The sequence below is a fragment of the Mesoplodon bidens genome, assembly GCF_964165515.1.
Source record: "Mesoplodon bidens genome assembly, chromosome: 9".
NCBI classification, from domain to species: domain Eukaryota; kingdom Metazoa; phylum Chordata; class Mammalia; order Artiodactyla; family Ziphiidae; genus Mesoplodon; species Mesoplodon bidens.
The window spans coordinates 29463842-29489443 of NC_138166.1; the positions used below are offsets into that span (position 1 = coordinate 29463842).

The 25602-nt window shown below is 35.9% G+C and overlaps 1 protein-coding gene across 6 annotated transcripts in view; it reads left to right on the forward strand.

The window, feature by feature from the left end:
* The window catches only part of LOC308622814 (uncharacterized protein), a 583450-nt gene that overhangs the window by 506361 nt on the left and 51487 nt on the right, over nt 1-25602 (forward strand). For 5 of the 6 annotated variants that reach the window (XR_014016685.1, XR_014016686.1, XM_081244446.1 and 2 more), the window contains one exon: nt 4665-6366. Coding sequence is in view for 3 of the 6 variants with exons in the window: in XM_081244446.1 (XP_081100572.1) it covers nt 4665-4777 (113 nt within the window). In the remaining 3 variants the exon portion in view is untranslated. Of the gene's footprint in view, nt 1-4664; nt 6367-25602 lie in introns of those variants that run through there. The other variant, XR_014016684.1, reaches the window with a different exon arrangement.

Below are 25602 nucleotides of genomic sequence, written 5' to 3' on the forward strand. Positions count from 1 at the left end.
AGTGCGTGCAAAAACTTTAAATTCCGACCAACAGTGTACTAGAGTTCCCTTTTCTCCATATCCTCACCAGCATTGGTTTTTGGTAGACTGTTTGATGATAGCCACTTTGACAGGTGTGAGGTGATATCTGATGGTTTTGATTTCCATTTCTCTGATGATAAGCAGTGTTGAGCTTCTTTTCAAGTGCCTGATGGCCATCTGTATTTCTGCTGTGTAATTATGTCTATTCAGGTCTTCTGCCGATTTTTTTAAGCAGGTCTATTGGATATTGAGTTGTATGTGATGTTTATATATTTTGGATTTTAACACCTTATCAGTCGTATCATTTGCAAATATTTTCTCCCTTTCAGTAGGTTGTCTTTTCATTCTGTCAGTGGTTTCCTTTGCTGTGCAAAAGCTTTTAAGTAGGTCTCATTTCTTTTTGCTTTTGTTTCTTTTGTCTTAGGTAACTGAGGCAAAAAAATTACGTCAGAGAGTGTTCTGCCTATATTATCTGCTAGCAGTTTTATGTATTTCAGTCTTACATTTAGATCTTAAATCCATTTTGAGTTTATTTTTGTGTGTGGTGTGAGAAAATATTCTAAGTTCAGTCTTTTGGATGTAGCTATTCCATTTTCCCAGCACCACTAATTGAAGAGACTGTCCTTTGTGATACCTTTGTCTGGTTTTGGTATCAGAATGAGTTGAGAACTATGTTTCTTCCTCTGCCATTTTTGGAAATAGTTTCAGAATGGTAGGTGTTAACTCTTCTCTAATTGTTTGGTAGAATTCACCTGTGAAGCCTTCTGGTCCTGAACTTTTATTTGTTGGGAATTTTTTAATTACTGATTCAATTTCAGTACTGGTAATTGGCCTGTTCCTGTTTTCCATTTCTTCCTAGATCAGTCTTGGCAGATGGTACGTATCTAAGAATTTGTCCATTTCTTCCAGGTTGTCCATTTTATTGGCACAGAGTTGCTTGTAGTTGTCTCTTAGGATGCTTTGTATTTCTGCTGTGTCAGCTATAACTTCTTTTTCCTTTCTAATTTTATTGATTTGAGTCCTCTCCCATTTTTTCTTGATGAGTCTGGCTAGAGGTTTATCTTTTCAAAGAAGAGCCAGCTTTTACTTTCATTAATCTTTGCTATGGTTTTCTTTGTCTGTCTTTCATTTATTTCTGCTCTGATCTTTAGATTTCTTTCCTTCCACTAAGTTTGGGTTTTGTTTGTTCTTCCTTCTCTAGTTGCATTAGGTGTAAGGTTAGGTTGTTTATTTGAGATTTTTCTAGTTTCCTGCGGTATCGAAAACTGCCCCAGCTTCCCTAATTGTTGCCTCTATTTCTAACTTAGAGCCAACTAGAGAAAGCCAAATAGGCTCTCCTGACTATTCACACAAGATGCCCCACCAAGTCGCCCACCTCTGTCTTCCCCATGCCAACAGTCTCTGATCAGGGCCTTCCAGTTTTCCACTCGAAAGCTTTTATACTTCTCTACCTGCCCTTGATTCTCTGCCAAATGCCAGTACTGGTGGCTTACTCCCTTGTTATAGCTCCTCCTCATCTGGGTAGTCTTTGCTTATTGCCATAGGAGTCATAAGGAAAATGCAAATTATCCTCACAAGGAGCTACTGTGCCACACACACTCAAATGATAAAGTCAAATGGCTGACAGTTCCAAGTGTTAGTGAGAAAGTAGAGCAGTGGTTCTCAACCGGAGATAATGCCAAATGTTCCCTCGGGGCAAAAATTATCTGGAGACAGTTTTGGTTATCACAACTGGGGGATTGGGAGCTCTGCTACTGGAATCCAGTATGGATAGAGGCTAGGGATACTATTATAATAACGTCTCAAATGCATAGGAGGTTCTCCTAAAACACAGCATCGTTCAGCCCCAAATGGCAGTAGTGCTGCTGCCGAGAAACTCTGATGTTGAGCAAATGGAGCCCTCCGATATGTACACCATATGATCCAGCAGTCCCACTTCTAAATATTTACCCAAGAGAAATGAAAGTGTTCATATGTTCACACAAAAGTTGTAGGGGAATATCCACAGAAGTATTATTTGCAACAATCAATAAACGAGAAACAACAAAAGGATGAATGGATAAACAAGCTTTGGTATCCATAACATGGCATTCTACTCAGCAATGAAAAGGGACAAAATATCACTATATACGCAGCACAGTGAATATCAGAAACATCACGCTAAGTAAAAGGAGTCAACACAAAAGACTTTATAGTGTTTGAGCCCATTTATACGAAATTCTAGAAAAGGCAAAACTATAGTGACAGAAGTTAGATCAGTAGTTGCCTGGGACCAGGGTCAGGCAAGTGCATGGCATGCAAAAGGGGCAGAAACTTTAGAGCGTGATGGAATGATTCTATACCTTCATTGTGGTGATGGTTAAATACATATAATTACTAAACATCAAGGTTTACATCGAAAATGAGTGAAAATTATTCTATAAAATTATATATATATATATATATATATAAAATTTGAAATTAAAACAAGGAACTAGGAAGTATCCAGTTGGGAATGATTAATTCTGTCAAATGCTCCCAGAGAGGCAAATAAGGCAGGAATGGAAACAAGAGGAGGCCATCGATGACCTTACCATTTTTGAGAAGTCTGAATTACATGAGGAAGGGAGAGAGAGATTGCATGACAAGAGAAACAAGCACAAAGGCTAAAGGGAGAATATTTCAGAAGAGATGAGACTTAGTGAAGATGCAGAAGAGAAAGACTGAGGGGAAGGAATTAGGTTGAAAGCGTAACTGGGATGGTTGCCCTTGTTCAAGACCCTCATCCAGAGCAGAAAAACGGAAATTAAGGTATGGTTGTATATACATTCGTAGGTAGGTAGGGCAGGAAGCTCAGAGAGATGTTGGCTTTCTCAGTGAACTAGGAAGCAAGCAAGTTTGGTTACAGAGAAGGAGAATGGTGACCTTGAGAAGTGAAGTTTTGTAGCCAGAAGGGAGGAACTCGGTATGATCTATAGCTAATAAAGGCCAAGAAAAGGATTGGGCAGTGCTAATGGTATTGATGCACTTGCAGACCATGAACGGGTAGTGGTTTATGTTTACAAAGTTGACTGATACATTTAGAAAGTATAGCCTTGGATGTTAACTAGACTAACTGTGGTAAAAATTCCACAATATATACAAATATCTGCTGTACACTTGAAAGTACTGTTATGTTAATTACACTTTTAATTGAGGTATAGTCTTACAAATTTTATTAGAAGCCAGAAAGTTTAATTTCAGCATTGATCGCAGTTTTGCTTGAAAGGTGTGGCTGGAGGAAAGAGATACGAAGGTATCAAGAATTTTAGGGAGAGTATTGTTTCAGATTGTGGGATCCAGGACCAGTAGGAGAGTGTGTTCAGGAAAGAACTATTTGTTAGGGTTACTTATCTGTTAGCAGTACAACCCCTGCTTCTGTAAAGCACATATATATATATGTGTGTGTGTGTGTGTGTGTGTGTATATATATATATATATATATATACACACACACGCATAATCTTAGGCTAAGACAATTTCAAAGAAACACCTTTTTAAGCATATGCTAAAGGAGGAGAATCCATAAAGATAGGGAACAGACAAAATTGGTTATTTTTTTCAAAGGCCATCTACCATTGGTAGTTTGGGTATGCTTTTTTATTTAAATTACCTGTTTTATATCTATATCTATATATCAGTTAGAAATGTTTCAAGGTTTATATCTAATCCTTAGCCTGATTTCAACAAAAGCTGTAAGTAAGAATTTGAGAATAATAGATCCCTTAGATGATCTTGTGATTTATGACATCTTATCCCTGTGACATAATGGTTAATACAATTCATTTAGTTTCAGAAGTATACATAATTCTGTCATGTTTGACATGAAAAATATCTGAGAAGAATGGGAAAATATTTTCATACAGTTTTTGTAGTGTTTTTACATCTTAAAACAACAACAAAGAAAAGTCTTTCAAACCAAGTCCTTACTGTTTCATGTTTATGCAAAATATAATAGTATACCTCACTTATTTTTTAATTATATAAAAGTAAAGCAGTTTGTATATTGTGGTTTTCAATATATGTATATATTTTATATTTAAGATACCTAAAATATAAAAATACTGATGAGAATAAAGTTACAATTTTGAAATTCTCACATAACAAACCAGAAAAAGCCTCAGAAGACATATTTCTCATGTCTCAACCTTTAACCATTTCCACAGGCAATTCAAGCAATTCACAATTTACTTTGCACTTGACAATATGAAGCCTGTAAATGAGTGTGTCTGGTGTCTGCAGGTATGCGTGCCTGCTTCACACAAAGGAGCCACATGGTAACAACGATTTACCACGCATAGAAACATATCCAGTAATTTATGGGGAATGAGAGCCTTTTTATATGATGTGTTTCTTTTCAGATGTTCTGTGATCCATGATACTGACACTTTCCAAGTAAAGCTCAAGGTCATTTACAAGAAAGTATTGATTATTTTAGAAAATAAGTAGTTAGAAAAAAATCCTACATGTGTACAAGCTAGGTTAAGCACCACACTTTTGAAGGCAAGGGGAATTGCATTTGTCTGGATTGTAAAACCTAAGTTTAGATAAAGAATCTGGCAAGCAAGCTGAAAGGCAGAAGGCATGAAAGGAACACGGTATTATTAATACTTATCACTCCTTAGGTCCATGCGGTTCAATGACAGTTTCAAAGGGATGTGCTGATAAAGGATTCACCTATAGTTTGACACAGCGTGCTGTGATGCCAGTAAGCCTCTTGCAGAACAAAGAAAGCTAAGACACGTCTGAAGCCTGAACAGCTGAAGGACAGCTCTGAACCCAAGCGGCAGGTAGTGTTTCCCTCGGGCGTTTGTTACATATATAAGTATGATACATAACAATTCATATATATATAAATATCTCTACGAGACTATATCAACGTGCTGTGTTAATAACAAAGTAGTAACCGCAATTGCTGCCGTAGTCTCAGAAGGTTTTATGAGAGCGTCTAACAAAACCCTAAGTGTTCAAGAAAATAGCACTGTTTTCACTTTACTGCAGATCTTAAATTTGCCGGATCTTTCTAAACCGGTATCACTGAAAATGCCACTGTGTTATCAGCAATGGGAAAAATATGCCAGAAACTACAGAAGAATTTATTTATTCTCCCCAATAAAACACTTTAAAATTCAGAGACAGTAAACTCCAGCTAAATATTAGATCGTCATCTTGAATATATATTATCGAGTAGGCAAAATATGCAAACGGTAGGTTAAAACTCATCGATATTTTACTCATTTTCTTTACCTGATGATCAGCTGCTTTAAATTCAGAATACTAACTGTCCTGTACACAGGCCTGAACCTGCATATGACAGAATAAAAGTTCTGAAAATAAGTCAAATGGAAAGTTCTATTCCCTTTATCTTTGTAGAAATTGAGTACTTTGTTTTATAATCCCTATGTTCAAATATGGAAATGTTAGTAGTTTTAAAGGGATGTAGGGTATTTAACTTGTTACCTTTGAAGATTTAAGCTGATTTCATTTATTTTTTAAAACAATGGTGTAATGTGCATAGGACTCTATAGAAGTGTGTGAGTATATCCATAGGAAAGATTCCTAGAAGTGGAGATTCTAACCAAACATATATATGCATTTTTAATTTTGTAGCTGTTGCTAAATGGTTTTCCAAACCAGTGGCACAAATGCATATTCTTACCACTAAAGCCTTAATGCCCTGTTAACCCATGTTCTGGGCCATACTGGGCATTACCAGAATGCTTCTTTTCAAACTAATAGGTGAAAAAAGTGACCCCTCAGTGTTGTTTTGTCTGTATTACCTCAGCTATGAATGACTTTTATCCAGATGATTATTACTTTTTACATTTCAGTATTTGTATTTCTTGTAGGGAGTAAATTTTATTTTTTCATACTGATATATAACATAACAATAGAAGGCATACAAATCACAAGTGTACAGTACAAATTACCACCAAGTAAATCTGACATAATAGAAGTTTACCGTCATTTTAGAAGAGCCCCAGTTTTTCCTCTCTGCTGCTAACCTCTTCTCCAAAAGTAACCCCTATCCTGAAACATAACAATACAGATTTGCTTTGCTGGTTTTTGAACTGTTTATGTAAAGAATCACACAGCTGATATCTTTTTGTGTCAGTGTTCTGTTTCTCAAAATTGTGTTTGTGAGATTTATTCTTGTTTTATGTTCCTTTTTAATTGCTGTATAGGATTTGTATAACTGTTACAGTGTATTAATCCATTGGCTACTGGACATTTGGAATGTTTTAAAAATTCTATTATGAATAATACCATTGTTAATAATTCCATACATTTCTGGGTTTTTTAAAATGTCATGTATTTTCTGGTATAGTATATGTGTGTAGTAATTACATATTTTCTTACTAATTTGTATGACTTCATTATATATGCTGTTATTATCTTCCCCCACTGTAGGTCTTACATTTTTAATCTCTTAAGAACTTTTTTCATATAAATGCTTACTTATAAGTTATCAATCATTTCCTTTATTAAACCCAAGATTAAAACTTCTAACTATAAATTTTTCGTTGCACTGAGTTTGTGAACTTATTTTCTGCTCTTAGAGACTCCTGTTTTACTCTTTCTTTCATATTTAGATAACTCACCTAAACTTGATTTTTGAGTATGGGGAGAAAAGGGGTCAGATTTCATTTTTTCCATATATAGATATCCAAGTGATAGATAGCACACAACTTTTTAAACTGATCTTTCTCCACCTCTCTTCAATGCCCGCTTTTTTATATAAATCCAGTGTCTGTCTGTTTGTGGAGGTCTACTTGGACACTCTATATTGGTCTTGCTGTATATCCTTGTACCAAAAGCACATTGTTTAAATACTGTACCACCTTAATAATTCTTGATACCTATTAGAGTATGTTCTTCCATTTCATCTTTCCCCTTCAAGATTGTATTTGCTCCTTTTGCCCCTTAAATTTCTTTCACACATTGATTATATAGAATGATACTGCTTAATTTCCAAATATAAAGAGATACTGTAGTTATCTTTTATTTCTACCTTAATTTCCATGGGACTAGAAATATAATCTGTGTGAATGATTATCTGTGTAATTTTTAGAATTTATTTCAGAATTCCCTTTTTGGCCTAGCATGTTGTATAAATATGCCAAATGCACTTGAAAAGAATGAGTGTTTGTTTTGCACTTTGGCAGGAGGGGGTGGAGTTTGGGGCCTATTCTATGTACTTAAGTTGATACATCTTTTTCAAAGTTTCTATATCCTTATTTTTGACTTCCTATTCAAATATTTAAAGAGGTATAATAAAATCTATGATTTTAGACTTGCCATTTTTTCCTTTTATTAATGTTAAATTTTGTATTATCTTCTGAGGATATGTTATTAGGGGCACAAAGACATTTATAATTGTTATATCTTCCTGGGAAATAACCCCTTTTAATCACTATGAAAGCGCTATACTCAATTTTCTGTTTAATATTAGTACAATGTATCTTTGTCCCAATCCTTTCTTTCATATTTCATATATTTTTGGATTTGAGTTGTAATTCCTAGAAAAATTGTAAGGAAAAAAAATGCAGATGATTCCCTTCCCCATCCTCTCATAATGTTACTATCATAAATGGCTATACTACCCAAGGCAATCTACAGATTCAATGCAATCCCTATCAAATTACCAATGGCATTTTTTGCAGATCTGGAACAAAAAATCGTGAAATTTGTACAGACACACAAAAGACCCTGAATAGCCAAAGCAGTCTTGAGGGAAAAAAACAGAGCTGGAGGAATCGGGCTCCCTGACTTCACACTATACTACAAAGCTACAGTAATCAAGACTATATGGTACTGGCACAAAAACAGAAACATAGATCAGTGGAACAGAATAAAAAGCCCAGAAATAAACCCACACACCTATGGTCACCTAATCTTTAACGAAGGAGGCAAGACTATACAATAGAGAAAAGAAAGACAGTCTCTTCAATAAGTGGTGCTGGGAAAACTGGACAGCTATATGTAAAAGAATGAAATTGGAACATTCTCTAACACCATACACAAAAATAAACTCAAAATGGATTAAAGACCTAAATACTATAAAACTCTGACATAAATTGCAGCAATATTTGTTTGGATCCACCTCCTGTAGTAATCGGAAATAAAAACAAAAATAAACAAATGGGACCAAATTAAACTTAACAGCTTTTGCACAACAAAGGAAACCATAAACTCCATGAAAAGACAACCCATAGAATGGGAGAAAACATTTGCCAATGATGAGACTGACAAGGGATTAATCTCCAAAATATACAAACAGCTCATGCAGCTCAATATTAAGAAAACGAACAACCCAATCAAAAAATAGGCAGAAGATCTAAAGAGACATTTCTCCAAAGAAGACATACAGATAGCCAATAGGCACATGAAAAGATGCGCATCATCACTAATTATTGGTCAAATGCAAATCAAATCTAAATGAGGTATCCCCACACACAGGCCAGAATGGCCATCATCAAAAAGTCTACAGACAATAAATGCTAGAGGGTGTGTGGAGAAAAGGGAACCCTCCTACACTGTTGGTGGGAATGTAAATTTATACAGCCACTATGGAGGACAGTATGGAGGTTCCTTTCAAAACTAAAAATAGAACTATCATATGATTCAGCAATTGCACTCCTGGGCATCTGTCCAGAGAAAACCATACTTTGAAAACATACACCCCCATTTTCTTTGCAGCCCTATTTACTATAGCGAAGACATGGAAGCAACCTAAGTGTCCATTGACAGATGTATGGATAAAGAAGGCATGGTACATATATACAATGGAATATTACTCAGCCATAAAAAAATCAAATAATGCCATTTGCAGCAACATGGATGGACTTAGAGATTATCATAGTAAGGGAAGTAAGGCAGAGAGAAACAAATATCATATACCACTTATACATGGAATCTAAAAATATGATACAAATGAACTTATTTACAAGATAGAAACAGTCTCACACACTTCAAGAACACACTTAAGGTTACCAAAGGGGAAAGGTGGAGGGGAGGGATAAATCAGGAGTTTGGTATTAACATACACACACTACTAAATATAAAATAGGTAATCAACAAGGATCTACTGTATAGCACAGGGAACTTTACTTAACACTCTGTAATAACCTATATGGGAAAAAATCTGAAAAAGAATGAATATATGTATAACTAAATCACTTTCCTGTACACCTGAAACTAACGCAACATTGTAAATCAAATATACTCCAATATAAAATAAAAATTAACAAAAAAAGAAGTTTTGAGATACTTTGAAAATAGGACTTTAAGACCACTGTATTTCCAAATTCATCTTTATTTCCCAACTGTAGTCTTTTTGGAAACCAACCTAAAGCATGGGTAATAAATCAGGCGCCCTCATCCTTAGAGGGTGTTGATCACCCGTTTTTTCCACTAATCCCAGTAAACTTGCCAAAAGATCTGCTCTGCCCATAGTTTCTCAGCCTCCTCTTAGACACAGGAGCTATCTCAAAGGTCTATAGGGCACCAAATGCATTTTTCCCATTTTCGAATGGGACAAACGTATTTTTAAAGAAATACCTGTACTTTAAAATACAGAAGAATTATATTCTGTTGTCCTACTTCTCAATAGTTGCTGCTATTTTTATATATCTTTACGTTTTTTTTCCCTAAACACTGGCCACTCATTCAAGTTTGAAATGAATAAGTTGCATATGCTCAAGTTAAGGCACTTGTTTTATTCTGTATAAAGTTCCAGACTCTCTATTTTGACATCATTTTTGAAAACAATCTTTGCCAAAAAATTTAATTTTTTCTGTTGCATCTCTATTTCTTATTAAATGTTAGTAATAGCACTTAATTTTGAAAAAGTCTCTCTACTCATTTTAAGCTCTTTTAAACCACTTTTATCTTTTTTTTTTTTTTTTTTTTGGCAGTATGCGGGCCTCTCACTGCAGAGCACAGGCTCCGGACGCGCAGGCTCAGCGGCCATGGCTCACGGGCCCAACCGCTCTGTGGCATGTGGGATCTTCCCGGACCGGGGCACAAACCCATGTCCCCTGCATCGGCAGGCGGACTCTCAACCACTGCGCCACCAGGGAAGCCCCCTATTATCTTTTTTGACCAAAGAGAATGCATGATTGAATTTAATAAGATATTCAAGATGGATTTAAAACTTGAAACAAATAGATAAAAGAGCTTTAACACAAAACAATTAAAGCAATACTAATGAGAGTGAGATGAAGTGAAATGCAAAAGGATCTGAAGGGAGTCTTTGAATGTGATATTAAAGCAACTGTTAAAAGCTGAAAACTGATACCCATTGATGATTCCTTAATAGACCAGTCCTAAAATAAGAGTAGTTCACAAGTTTACTTGAAAATAGATATATAACTAATTCTAGATTGCAAAGAAATAAACACGGATATAGATATCTATCAAATGCCTTTTGTGAGTAAATCGTACATCAAAAATAGAGGTATATGTCTTTTCTCCAGCTGGTGGTTTAAATGTAGTTAGTCTGATTTCCGTAAACTGCAGTCACAAATCAGTCTCATTGCATTATTGTAATTATGTCTTGTATAAGGCAGAAATTAGAGGTTTACATAAACATGCAATCAAATACATTTCAGGAATCAGGAAAATTTTAAAAGGCTGCTTTTCTTCTTATGTTTAAGATACTTAGAAATTATTTCTCTTCTCAGTCTCAATTTCTTTATGCATAAAATCAGATGCTAGTAATACCTCACATAGATATTATAAGGGTTATTTAAAATAGATTATGTGGAGTGCTTAATACATACACTGGCAATCTCTTTGTTATTGCTCAGCAAATGTTATTTGAATCTGAATATAAAATTGATCTAATGTCCAAACAATTTACATTCCATTTTCTTCTATCAGATACCATTTAAAATAAAATGTCAAGCTGTGCAACATATCTAAAATTGATTTTTTTAAATTTCATTACTATAAACATGAGTGTTCATGTCAGATTCTTATTGTTGTCTAAATAAACAGGAAGCAAAACTGGCAGCAAATGACAAATCATAACATAAAAGTAAGAAATGGTGCCCAAAGAAGATGTATGAGATGATCCATTAGATTGCAGAAAAAAATGTTAGAAATTCTGTTTATAATTTTAAATAATATGTTGAGGCTTTCTTTATGATGTAGATTAAAAGAACCAAACCCAAATATTAGGGATCCTCCCTCAGAGCCCAACCACAACTGTGATACACTTGCCACTACTGCTCATGGCTGAGTTTTGACCAAGGAACAGCACTGCGTGGCCCGTTGCCATTGTTTGCACCAAACATACAAGGACTCAGACATCAGAACAAATATACTCTGGGGAAAAAAAAAATCTGAAAATTCAAATGAAAAGTAAATGTAACAATACATTATTTAATACATAGCAGAGCATTTTTGTGTTTTTGATTTGTTTTTTGAAAAAACTATAGCCTGGTTTCCCAGTCCTTTGACTTTCCAGGTTAAAAACAAGTCGTCAAAGGAGATCACAAGTAATTAAATTTATATCATTAAAAGATTAACCAAAATGATTTAACGGTGTTATTTGGAAAGTCGTCTTTAATTTTTAAATGAATCTGGATTTTCCATAACTCAAGTGTTTTATGCTATACTTACTGTGTTTTACCAATATAGACTTCATATATCTTTTACTTAATATACAAAAATTCACAAAGAGCCTATAACATGCATTGGGACATATTTTTGTTCTTTAGGACCAAGTATGGGACATTGTTAAAAATATTTTTATTGGGGTATAGTTGATTTACAATGTTGTGTCAGTTTCAGGTGTACAGCAAAATGAATGGTATACATATACATATATCCACTCTTTTTTTAGATTCTTTTCCCATATAGGCCATTACAGAGTATTGAGTAGAGTTCCCTGTGCTATACAGTAAGTTCTTGTTAGTTATTTATTTTATATGTAGTAGTGTGTATGTGTCAAATGTGGAACATTTAAAACATTTTTCCATATAGAGCCCCAATCTATCTTTTAGTTAATCACACCTACCTACTGTGTGATTAACTAAAAGATAGAAATGACCTAAGAAAGAAAAAAATCTTGAACTCCTTTCTGTTTATTCTTTTATTATAGCTTAGTTTCTAAAAATTCTATTCAATCTCTATTTCCAAATATTCCTGATAAAATCCTCATTTAGTTAAAATTATATTGGAAAATAAGGCTTTAGACAGTGAGCTTCTTTATTTTTCAAAAATAAAATGTATTGTTATTATCAAAACTTGAACATATATTTTATTTTTTTAATTTTGAAATCATTTAGAGTAATAGGAAGTTGCAAAGATAGTATAGAAAGTTTCGTATAACCTTCACCCTGCATCCCTTATTGGTTACATCTTATTATGTAAACAGATTCCAAGGGTCACATACTGCATGATTCTATTTATATAATATTCTCCAAACAACAAAAGTATAGAGATGGAGAACACATTAGTGATTGCAAGGATTGAGAATGGTGGGTAGAAGGAGGTAGGTATGTCTATAAAGAGGTATTATGAGGGACATCATTGTGGTAATACAATAATTCTGTATCTAGATTGCAGTGGTGACTACATGTATTTACACATGTGATAAAGTTACATGAAACTACACAGATACCTTATACTAATGTCAGTTCCTTGAGTTGGATATTATACTACAGACATTGAAAATGTAGCCAATAAGGGATAGCATGGCTCCTGTCTGCCTTGGCTGATCTAGCTATTGCTACTGATGACAGCTGAACTTACTGGGTACAGAGCCCCCATCATGTGATACCATCCTTTGAGGGTGGCTTTGGATTACAGGGACCTTGTGTTTTCGTGGAAGCAGCAGTGATTCTTCTTGAATCAAATATCTGGGTATCGGTCTATGTGCAACATTCCTGCATATACAGCCTCTCAGCCAGTGCCTCTATCCAAGGATATGCAGAGTGTTTTTGTCCATGAACCTGACATACTGCATAAATCTAACATAAGGCACCCAATTTAAAGAAAATGGGGTGCAGCAGATCATGGGATACACTGGTGCTATCACATACTGTACCGCCAGCAGCTGCTGGCTTGATAGAGTGATGAGACTGCTTTTTGAAGGTGCAGCACAAACGATAAGTTAGACATATTGCCTATGATCTTTACCATCCTTCCTGATACACCATCCTCCGGCAAGCAGTCTATACTCTTTAAGTCGAGAACCATTATTCCGTATATATGGTGCTCCCAACAGATAGAATACGTGGGTCTGGGAACCAAAGTTTGGAAACAGCGGTGTCCTGCTTATAATCATTTCCTATGACTTAACTTGAAGAATTTGTGCCTTCTGTCTCTTGTTCCACAAGGAAAATCACTTGCACCAGAATTTTTGTAAATGTTACATTAAATTTTAAGTTTCTCCCACTACACGGTCACTTTGATCTTATGCACACAAGAAGGCAAGGAAAAGGGTAACCATTGAACAGGAGTAACTGACCCTGAACATCAGAAGGAGATAGAGCTGCTGTAGTATTTTGGGGCAGGGAGGAATATACTTGGCCAACCAGGTGATCAACTAGGGCCTCCTCTGTCTCTTAAATCTTCCCTAACCAATGTTTGGCTTTTGCAAAGATGGAAGATAGTCTCATTTTTTCTCTTTTAAGTTAAAAAAAAATTTTTTTTTTTTTTTGCTGCAGTGTTCATGACATCATTCCTTGTTATTGATGGTCAGAAAATTCAGGATATATTCCAGTATGGATCACTGTCTAATGATGGTGGGTTCTGACAGCCTGATAGCTGCTGGCAACTTGATGTAGTTTGCCTGCTGGGAGAACCCAACATCTAAAGTGATATCGAATGGAAGGAGTGTGGAAAATGTAGATATGCAATTACATAGTATTTATTACTTAAGTTGACTCAAAACAGAAGCAGCAGAAAGAAGCCCTCTCTAACATGCAACCTCTCAGTGTTAACTCATAATCTTCCTTGTCCTTGGTGGGAGTCTCAGCTCCCCTCTAGGCCTCCACTCATACATCCCTGTGGCCCTGCTGTTTCTTGGGCCCTGATGTTCCTAGCTTGTCGGACATCTTCTTTCCACCTTTCAGTCTTTTTAATGTTCATTTTACATAGAATGTCCAGAGTTTTTAGTTGTCATTAGCTGGAAGAATAAGGGAAAGAAATCTATTCCATCTTCCCAGAAGCAAAATATCATATTGGTTTTTAATTCCATTTTAACTGCTATACAAGGCTCACTTCTCTAAGTTGGATGCATATTTAGGCTTTGGAGCCATTGTGTGCCCTCACGATTAATACCCATTTCCCAATGCAAGGTGAGTCTGAAACCAAGCAGGACCCTGTGGGGCTCCTGGGCACAGATGCCTTTCTGTGTCCCCCATTTCTTGTTTGTAGGGAATAGACTCCAGCCTCTATGACCTTCCGTGAGTCCCAAAGGGCAGATTCAAATAGTTGCTAATCAGGGAAGGGAGGGGATGCAGAGACAAGGGAGGAGCAGTCAAGAAACAATGGTGCAGTCTTGGGGCAGGGTCCTGGGTCCACCTCAAGGGATACACATAGCACTATCTTTGAGCTCTTTATAGAACTAAAACCCCCAACAAATGGAAGCTGTAGCATTCTTCATTCCAGAGAAGACCACCTGAGGCCAGATCAAAGGAACCAGAGAAGCTCTTCAAGAGATTAACTGGGACCAGATTAAAGGAGTGCAGGCCCTGCACACACCCAAATCTTATCAGCAACCCCACCCTTGAACCACTGCTATAAAACTCCTCACCAAATCCTCCCAGGTTGGGACACACAGTTTTTGAGGCATGAGCCACCATGTTCCCCTTTGCCTGGCAAAGCAATAAAGCTATTCTTTTCTACTTCACCCAAAACTTGGTCTCTGAAATTTGATTCAGCACCAGTTCACAGAAGCCGCGTTTTTGGCATCAAGTCCACTGGTCCTGCTCTCCCAAGTCTCCACTTCTCTCAGGAAAAGTTAGTCCTGTGATTATTCTCTTCATTTTGTTGATCTCTTCCACATTCACAGGCAAGTAGGTGGTGAGTTGGAGTGACAGTAACAAAATCTAGGAATTTCTTCTACTCTAAGATACAACATAGGCATCAGGCTACTGGAAAAATTTGTGTAGGTCTTGGTGATGAAATATTGTACCATCACTTCAGCTACTTTGCCTCCTGCTATATTTAGAGAAGCAGCAGAGACCTTAGGCATTCATGGGAAAGGAATGTTGTTCTATACATACTTACTTTTATTCCTTAAACTCATTTCTCAAAATGCCATATTTCCATATTTAGTTTTGTATTCTCTATTCTGCACGTAGATAGCACAGGTATTTCTAGACTTTCCTCTAATTTCTGCCTATTGAATCAATGTTTTTCCAGAAGGTTCCATCATATCTTGACATAAAACTTCCAATTTTAAAGGAACTCTGATCATAAAAATTCAAACAGCACGCTCTTTTATCTGCAGGGTTTTTTTTTTCTTTTTTTTTTTTAGTGCATATATGGAAATCTCTGGTCGTAAAACTATAGACTAAAAGTGTTCCTTAGCAGTGTGCTCTCTGTTTTCCTGTGGCTTGCCCTATTCCCTTGCTTCCCACCCCCAGTGCACACTGGAAAGCCACGTCAGACATTACTGTCATGGCCTCGTACTTGTTTTTATATCCTTGCTGCTACAGTCTTTGAAATTTCTACTCCACGGCAATAAAATGGGCTCCATCTGTGATAACCATCTTTCCCACTGTTCATCTTCACCTCTGGCCCTCAGGCTTTCAAATCTGGGACTGCTAGCATGATTTTCTGGGATTTTACTCTATTTTCTATTTGCCTTGTTGTTTTATAACTATCCTAATGTCATTTTCATCACCCTGTTCCTATCTTTGATCAAAATTACAAAGTTCATGACCCATATGATAAAGTTGTCTTAACTAATTTCTCTTTGCTGAAACTACAGTACTTCACTAAGAAGCCATAAAGTTGCTGGGCCCTTTTGGGATTATGTCTGAGATTAGGGTTTTTTTAATTGCTTTTATACCAATCTCCCTAGAAATTTCTTAGTAAGCTATATTTAAGTATATAAAATGAAAAACATATTATAAAGCATAAGTTCCTATTTTGCATAACTAGCCCTCACAGAGCGCATTATGGAGTGTTTTCACTGAGTTTAGTCATTTTTTAGTCCATATTATGAGAGAACTAATACTGTGCTGGAAATAATTCTACTCTGATGAAATTCAGTGTTTCACCTACATTAAGAGAATATGTGGACAAATGTAAATGGAAAATAGCAAATCTGACTGAACCCTGATAAGGCAAATAGCTAGCCATTTTTTCTTTAATATATTTTTTTCTGACTATTCATAATTCAACAGAATTCTACTGAAGCTACTTACTGCTGGACAATTTTTAAGTCAGGGAACAGACGGCAGGATGCCTGCTGCAGAAATATATGCCTTCCTGAACAGCACATACTATTTTCATTTTGGATTTTCAAGTATCAAAGGAAGCATCTGCTTAAAGAAGTTCATCATGTACACAATAAAGATTCCTCGTCACAAAGAATACTGGGAAATGTAGTGAAAAGAATCTAGCAAAAGAAACAAAGATATGCAGAAGACTTTTTAGGCAGTCAAAGTGTCATTTTCTACTCCGTTGTTTTCCACTGTCTGATAAGCTTGTACTTGCCAGAGAAGTTTGTACTTAATATGTAGATTTTATAAATTAACTTCAGTGAGATTCCCATGAGAGAATACTTAAATATAATACCATTTAATCAAGCAAGCCCTGAGTGGTAAAAAACTGAAGTGACCTTTCTTAGTTACCAGTAGGAGGGCGCTTAGGTTGGAGAAAAGGTGGCCTCCTGTAACTGATTGAATCTGGAGAGCATTCAGATCATGATCTTTCCTGTATCTGGGGCAACAGAAATCAGTTGCACAGCCCTATTTTAGTTTGACTGCCATCAAATTTGTGTAAGGTTTTCAGCTGTGTACAGGTATGTGTTTATAGAAACTATTATAATCTGATTGAAAATGTGCAATGGACCAACCCAGTCTACATTAGGCATCTGCTTCAAGAGGTTTTTTTTTTTAATATTTACATCTATAGCAGGCATGAAATCATAGCAAAATAAGGAAAAATATAATTAAAAGAGTTTCAAGTTTACATCCTATTCATCAGAGAAGGAAGGAAAAATATTTAATAGATCATCCTGCTTAAAATGAAGAAACAAACAGGAAACCTTCACTATGAGAATTAGCTATGGAAATAGAATTTAAAATCAACTCTGGTAAAGAGTAGACCAATTATCCTTTAAATTAAATTAGGATTTTAGCACTAATGAACAACAGGCAGACACTAACTTAAATGTTTTTACACCTCAGTTTTCAAGGAGATTGAGAAGAATGCTGAAAATCTTCTCATCAGCAGGCTCCATTCCCCTGCCATATTCTTCTCTGTCAGTGACAGAAGTGTAGATAACAAGATAAGCCCAATTTTATTAGTTTCTGCAGGCACTATAAAACTATGAATATAGTGTGCTTTTCTTAAAAACCACTCACATCTTTTTATAAAAATTGTCCCCATGCTTTCCCAGTCAGGTGGATTCATACCTTTAGGATGAGATATGGCAAATATATTGCAAATATAATACTTTGTTATAGTTTATAATTTCTATCACCACTGACCACCTACCTGAAGTAAATTCTCCCAATGCTAAGATTTTAAGGGCGTTATTATTTGCAAAATTAATTATAATTAATCACCACTACTATGTGATATGCCCTCTCATGCTGAAAAGAAATATTTTAAAATTTTTTGTAGTTTTGTAGCTTTTCACTTCCATGCTTTGGGCCTGTCTTCCAATTTTTATTATAATTTCTTTGAGAGGAGTCCTTTCCGTCCCCCACAGCCTCAACTAAAATGTCTTAAACACAGCTGAATATTAGTTTAATTAAATGCTCTACTTGATCTTTCACTTTGAAATTTTTTTTTAAAAATCCATCATAATACAGTCACTGAATACCTGTGTGAATAAGTAATTTCTGTTATGTGGAATGTAAAACAGACAGATCATAAAAAATGGATTGGTAAAAGGTAAATCATAGAACATAAAACCTTCCTCTCTGATATCTACCAGAGTTTTCTCATCACTTTTTAGCAACTGTTACATCAGTTGGTTTTCATTTTGTTTGTTTATGTTTATTTTATGGCTTATAGGCTATCTACCGAATAGAAATCCTAAGATCCTAAGAAACTTTTCAGCTTACAATATTTGAAAGAATGCAGTACGTAGCCCTATATTGACATAAAAGATCTTGCAAAACACTACAGCAAAGAATTCCAGGAAAAAAGAGTAAATTTTATGCAGTAGGTATTTTGATTTTAGTGAAGAGTATTTTTTACTGGTACAATTGTTGCTGTGGTTATTTTGATTTTAATTGAATATTTCCCTTAGCAAAGAGCATTGCTACATCGTAAATCAAGACAAGGTCAGTCCTTCCCAGCAGAAAATTAAAATTAATCCTAGCTTACACAGAAGGCAACAGGAACTGAGAGAATATAATTAATATAATGCTAATTCCTCAGTTTTCTCTGCCTGGCTCTAGATTAATTAAATACCCAGGATCACTGCAACTCTGATAGGGCTCCCGTAATCTTATGGGCTCTAGTAATCTTATGGGCTCTAGTAATCTTATGGTCTCTGAAGGGTAGAATAAAGGATGAGCTAGACCATAAAATAGCTATGGCTTAAACTTCCTTTCTCCTTGAAAGAAGCCTCAAATTTCAGCAGTTATGAGACCACAATGCATGAATTCATTGCTAGGACAAAGAGAAACATTTGATTGAACTATATAAAATCACCAGTATTTTACCATTTTGCCCTTCAAAAATTTCATGTTTTGACCTGATAATCGTTTGAAATAATTGCTTTTAAAACAAAAAGGGATATGGAATCAATGCAAAGTATAAATAAGCAGGAACCTCAGCAGTGATAATTATGTAAACTAATAAATTTAACAGATACAAAAAATAAAACTTTTCCCAGGATTGGAGCTGCCAAAGATTGAAAGGAAGATAAATTTTTATGGATACATAATTGTGTTTCAATAGAGGTTTACTCTCATTACATAAAAGTCTTTTAAATAAGTACTCATTATTATCAATAGTTTTTGCTTATTGATTTATACTTCATCTTGCTTCTAGAATGATTTCAATGGATTGAATGAGTTTTATGTGAGTCAGTACAAAAAAGGAAACCTTGCATACAACTCATATTACAGTGTCCTTGCAGTCAAGTCCCCTGAGAAGATATATTATTTGCTTATAAAGATCTAGTGAGATAGTGAGCAATTATGTAAAATTCAGTAAGACTTATGCAGCTTATTTCTTTGTCAAAGGGCATCGTAACCTTTGATTATGAAGATCACAGTCAAGACAGCGAAAAGAAATGCAGAGTTGAGAAATGGAAATAAATATATTTTAGCCATGTTACACAGAGTTAGCCTAGGATGCGACCATAATATTGATATAACTGGTTGCAACAAGTATAAAATATGTGGTATTCACCTATTCATTCTTTCAGTCATTCATTTATTTATTCATTCATTCCACACATATTTACTGAAGAATTCACACATGACAGAAACTATTCTAGGTACTGAGATGCCTTCTCTTGTGGAAGTGACGATCTCTTAGTACTACAGGATTACCTACAAACTCTGTGTTTTAGAATAAGCTGTAATTAAGTTGTGGATGATGATATTGTAAGATGATACGTAAGAATCTAACTTTCTTCCTGCTTCACTACTATGTCCTTAGTAGAAGACACTATCATTTTTGTATATCAACTATTGCAGTAACATCCTAACACCCTCCTATAGTCCTCACAGAACTGCCCAAATATTTTTTTTAAATATAAGCCAAATATTTTCCCTGCTCTGCTCAAAGCACTGTAATGTTTTCAAATTTCCTATCTCACTGGAAGTTAATTTTTTTTTTATCCATAGCTTTACAAGGGATAACTCTTACTATTCCTCTGACCTAAATAATTATGAATCTCTCCTTGGTTACTCCACCTATTTTTCTGGATCCCTTGCTTTTCCTCAAACATGACAAACGTGTTCCTGCCTCAGGACATTTTGCACTTATTCTTCCCTCTGCTGGAACACTGTTTTTCCAGGTACCCACAAACCTTAATTCTTTACTTCCTATTCAACTCAGCCTCAAAAGTGCTTTTTATCAGAGAAGCCTTTCCTGGTTGCTTTATATTAAATATCTCTGATCTCAATTATACACCACATTATTCACCGACATTATTAAATGTTGCTTTATGCTTAACACAAGCTAACATGAAAAACTCTTGTATTTTCCAACTTGGAGTTTTATAAAGAAGACAATTAAATTAAATATTAATATATGCAATGAGTCATGAATGCACTCAGATGTCGATATTTACTTCCTCTCTAGGCATCTGATCAGATTCCTTATTCAGCATGAATAAGGAACCATCACTTTTCCTTTTGGTTCTGGACGCCTGTTTGTCCAGGTTCATCTGATCCTCTTCTCTTTTTCCTGGCCATCTTGTTCCTTGCATTGTACGTTTTTATATTTTTTTGTTTCTAGTTATCTATTACTATTTACAGAATTGTCTTAGTTTTCCATCTGCAATTCTGTGAAGCTCACTTTGAGTACAGTATTTGTCAAGTTCTGTGGCAGTATGCTTTGCAATAAATTGTGCAAAATTCTGTTTTCTATTCAACAAGAAACATATGCTACATATCAGACACCGTCCAAATATTGGAGACACCTAGACTAATACACACAGCCAACAATCAAGTAGACGGGAACTAAACTCCACCTTGTAAAAGAAAGAGTACCAGAGAATGTGTGGACATATCTTAAAACCACTACACAAACGTTAAAGGCTATGGCTTATCTCAACACAAGGCATGGGAACTTCTGTGTGGCCATAAACAAATTAAAAACTGCAAAAGGAGAGGTAAAGGAGCTGCCCTGGGTATCTGCCTATTAAAGAAACCTACAGAGTGAACATGAAGTATACCTGCAAACTCATTTTCCAGCCTCTCCTGCAATAAGGATAGTCATGTGACTATGCTGACCAATGAAATGTGAATAAAAGCAGTGGGTATATTTTCCAGGCCAATGTGAGTAATTATCCATCATGTCTTCTTCCCTCTTCTCTCTCTCCTATGTGGCTGGTAGTAAAAAAAAACTCCAAAATGTCAGTGTCACATGATCAAAGAACTTTGGATCCCAAGTCAACATTTGGAGAAAAACTGCCCAGGAATCCACCTGGCACTGGACTTCACGTTAGTGAAAATATATACTTTTATGATGTCAAGACCCCAAGATTTCAGAGTTCATCAGTTACAGAAAAATGACTGACTCACTCCAAATAATCCAGAAATTTGTATTGTGAAGAGGTGTTCTTCTGTAACAAAAGCATAACGTATGTGGCAACGGTCAGCAAATGTTGCAAAGGACCAGCGTGTAAATATTTTAGGCTTTCAGGCCTCTATGGTCTCTGTTGTAACTGCTTGACAATCCTGTACTCAGCCATAGACAGTACCTAAATGAATGAACATGGCTGTGTTCCAACACCGTTTCATTTACAGCGACAGGCCAAAGGGCAGATTTGGCCCACAGGGAGTTATTTGCTGAACCATGGCTTACAGTGTGAAAAGGAAATTGATAACGCAGGATAGAGATGCTGTGATCCATGTTATACAGCAGCAAAACTTCTAGCCAAACTCTTGCTGTCATGGTATTAGAGGTCAACCATGTGCCTCGTGGGTTAGGAGGTCTAGCAAAAGTGATTTTAAAATCCTAGCGCTTAGGGTATTCTTGCTAATACTAAAAAGAGCTCAACAAAAAAGAAGGGGTCACTCAGCACGTAAAAAGGAAGAGTATCAGACATTTGAAGAACTGGAAAAGCTGCTGCATATTTTCAGACCCTAACCAAAGAGATTAAATGTTAAATGGCTTTGAGCAAAAAAAGAGCCAGAAAAGACCCTCACTTGCATAAAGTGAACCAAGGCTCACAAAACCAGAGTAAAAGAGTGGCCCACACATCTGCTTCTTTAGGGCCGCTGCTGGTTTAAGGGAGCACGAGTGCTGGTTTAAGGGAGCACGAGGGGACCAAAAAGCAAAAGTGAACTGGCTGGAAGCACAAGTTCGGGTGCTTACTAAATTTTAAGAGATCTGTATTGCCAAGGAAATTATAAACTCAGAGGAAAAGGCTTTGGAGGGGCTATTGACCACGGAGACTGTGTATGAAAAATCGCCCTGAGTCTTTTCCCAGAGGCCAGGGTTAACTGCCCTGGTTACCTGTGAAAAATCTAGGCAAAGTCACACCTTTAACATTACCTGAAGGTGGAGAATGCAAATTTAGTGTTAATAAAAAAGAGAAAGAGCACCAGAGGATCAGTGCCACGGTACCAAACGCTCCCAACCATCCCCAGGCACCTCAGTGCTTTGTGGCAGAGAAACATGGAGGAGGGACGCTAACTAAGGAGCCTAACGGGGAGTTGAAGCAACCAGAGAAAGATGAAATCGACACTAAATTTGAAGATACTAAGGGGAAAAAGCCAAAAGAGGCTCATACAACAAACCTCCAGGAAGGCGACTGCAGAGTACTTGGTCTTAAAGAGCCAAACACTATAAAAAGAGACAGATGCAGGATTTAAAAAGATACACTCCATTTCAGGCGTCCAATTTAAAGAGGTAAATTGCTTAATGGGGCAAGTTTCTTAATCAGCAAATGTGACTTTCTGAATTTCCTGGAATAATCAAGGGAACAGGATGATAATGTCTGTTCATTAGTGGGATATTCCCAAACTGGTTCACTGGTTCAGTGACCACGATTTTTAACTGAGCATTAGTGTCTTTGGGGGAGACAAAACATTTTTTATTTATTTAGATGTGTTTTCTTTTCTCATCCAAGGCTTGTGTTGGGGGAACAAAAGGCATGACTGAAAAAAAAAAAAAAGTCTTCCCAACACAGAGCTCCTGAACAGGAACAGGAAAAAACAAAAGGAAGGCGTGAGCTCTGTCAATTAGGTAGTGAAAGGGAAAACAGCAAGAGAAAGTGGAAAATGCAGAGTTCTGCGTGTGGAAAGGCTGTCAACCTCTCCTCCGACACCAAAACCAAGCAACGAAACACTGCCAAATTACTCTCCTTTGCCAGACTGACAGAAAATGGTGCCATTAAAATAAAAATCATGTAAAATATCTGGATATCATTCAGAATGAAAACAAGAAAAGTCCACAGAGATGTACTGCAGAAAATCAGTAAAAAATCTTACATGCAACTTAAATAAGGCACCCCCAACTCCCACATACACAAAAACAGCATCAACCCAAAGAAAAGTATAAATCTACCCACTGAACAGAATTAAAAATACTGAAACAAGTATTCGAACATATGAAAAGTCACTTGGGATCAGAAATCAAAAATTAAAAATCAAAATGGATTTCTTATAAAAGCACAAGCTTCACCCAACTAAATTGTGACTGTGAAATTTTCAAAAAAGGATAGATAGGAAGAATTTTTTTAAAAGCATGAATATACCCATAAAGGGAGAGAGAAGTGGGAGACTACTGTAAAAAGGTTATATATTTTTTAATTGAGATAAAAGTGACATATAACATTTTATTAGTTTCAGGTATACAATATCATAGTTCAACATATGCATATATTATGAAATGATTCCCACTCTTAGTCTAGCTAACATCCATCACCACAGTCACAATGTTTTTTCATTGTGATGAGAACCTCTAAGATTTACTCTCTTAGCAGCTTGCAAATATACAATATTAACTACAGTCAGCATGCTGTACTTTACATCCCCAGAACTTATTTTATAACTGGAAGCTTGTGCCTTTTGATTACCTTCATGTTATGTATTTTGATAACAGAAATAATGCAGCTAAAATTTGGGAGGAGAAGGGAGAGGAAAAAAGAAAACCACAAAAAACTCATTATTTATAGACAATAAGTAAGTATTTAAGGATGCCACCCCCCCAAAAAAAAGTGATAAAGCAGATAGTGAAAGATAAAATAAGAAAAGAGAGAATTAAAGTCACTAGACGAGATCTAAGTACCAAGGTAGCCCCTAGACAAACCATTCAACCTTCTTCAATATCCAGTTGTTTTTTTTTTTTATAAAAGAGCAGAGAATGCACATCCTATAGATAAAGGAACATAGTACATATAACAAAAGGCCCATAATTATAAATTACAATGCAGTTGAACTAAACCTACCAATAAGTGTGAATGAGCTTAATGCCTCCAGCATAATATGAGAAAAATTAGTTTCAATGTGGCACATACATGCACATAAAAAATATGATCATATATGATCCAGCAATCCCACCCTGGGGCATATATCTAGACAAAACTATAATTTGAAAAGATACATGCACCCCAATGTTCATTTCAGCACTATTTACAATAGCTAAGCCATGGAAACAACCTAAATGTCCATCGGCAGATGAATGGACAAAGATGATGTGGTATATAAATACAGTGGAATACTACTGAGCTATATAAAAAAAAAAGAAAGAATGCCATTTACAGCAACACGGATGGACCTAGAGATTATCATACTAAGCGAAGCTAAGTCAGAAAGAGAAAGATAAATACCATATGATATCACTTATATGTGGAATCTAAATTATGACACACATGAATGTTTCTACAAAACAGAAACAGACTCACAGACATAGAGAACAGACTTGTAGTTGCCAAGGTGGAGGAGGGTGGGGGAGGGATGGATTGGGAGATTGGGATTAACAGATACAAACGATTATATATAGAATGGATAAACAACAAGGTCCTACTGTATAGCACAGGGAACTATATTCAATACTCTGTAATAAACCATAATGGAAAAGCATATGAAAAAGAAAAAATATATATATATATATCTGAATCACTTTGCTGTATAGCAGAATTTAACACAACATTGTAAATCAACTATACTTCAAGAAAAGAAATTTTAAAAAATGAAAATAAAAACATGGTCATAATATTCCCAATGCTAAAAAGGAAACTAGCTAGTTACATTTGACAGAATGAACTTTATAATGTAAAGGGGTAAAACCTATGTATGATCAAAAGGTCCCCTTTTGTTTTCCCAGAGCATTTTAGTTGCAATTTCTTAATCAGGAAATGTAACCTCACTGGCTTTCACACAGTAATCGAGGTAACAAGATGATACTGCATGTTCATCAGTGGGGTGTTTCCAAGCTAGTTCAGCAGCCACTGAGCCATTTCCAACGGAGCATTGGTGTCTTTTAGGGGAAACGAAACATTTTTGATTTATTTAGATGTATTCGCCTGTCTTTCCAAGACTTGTGAGATGCAGTCTCCACACGTGCCTTCACCGCTCCTTCGGCACCTTTCCCGATAACAAATGTTCTGTTATTTATCTCCCTAACCTAGTTATATATGTCCTTCCATCTGTCATTAAAGTAACACAGTTACTTGGCCTTCTTTTGCAGTGGTGCCTTGGTCACGCTGGCTTTGGTGTTTGTAAGCGTTCT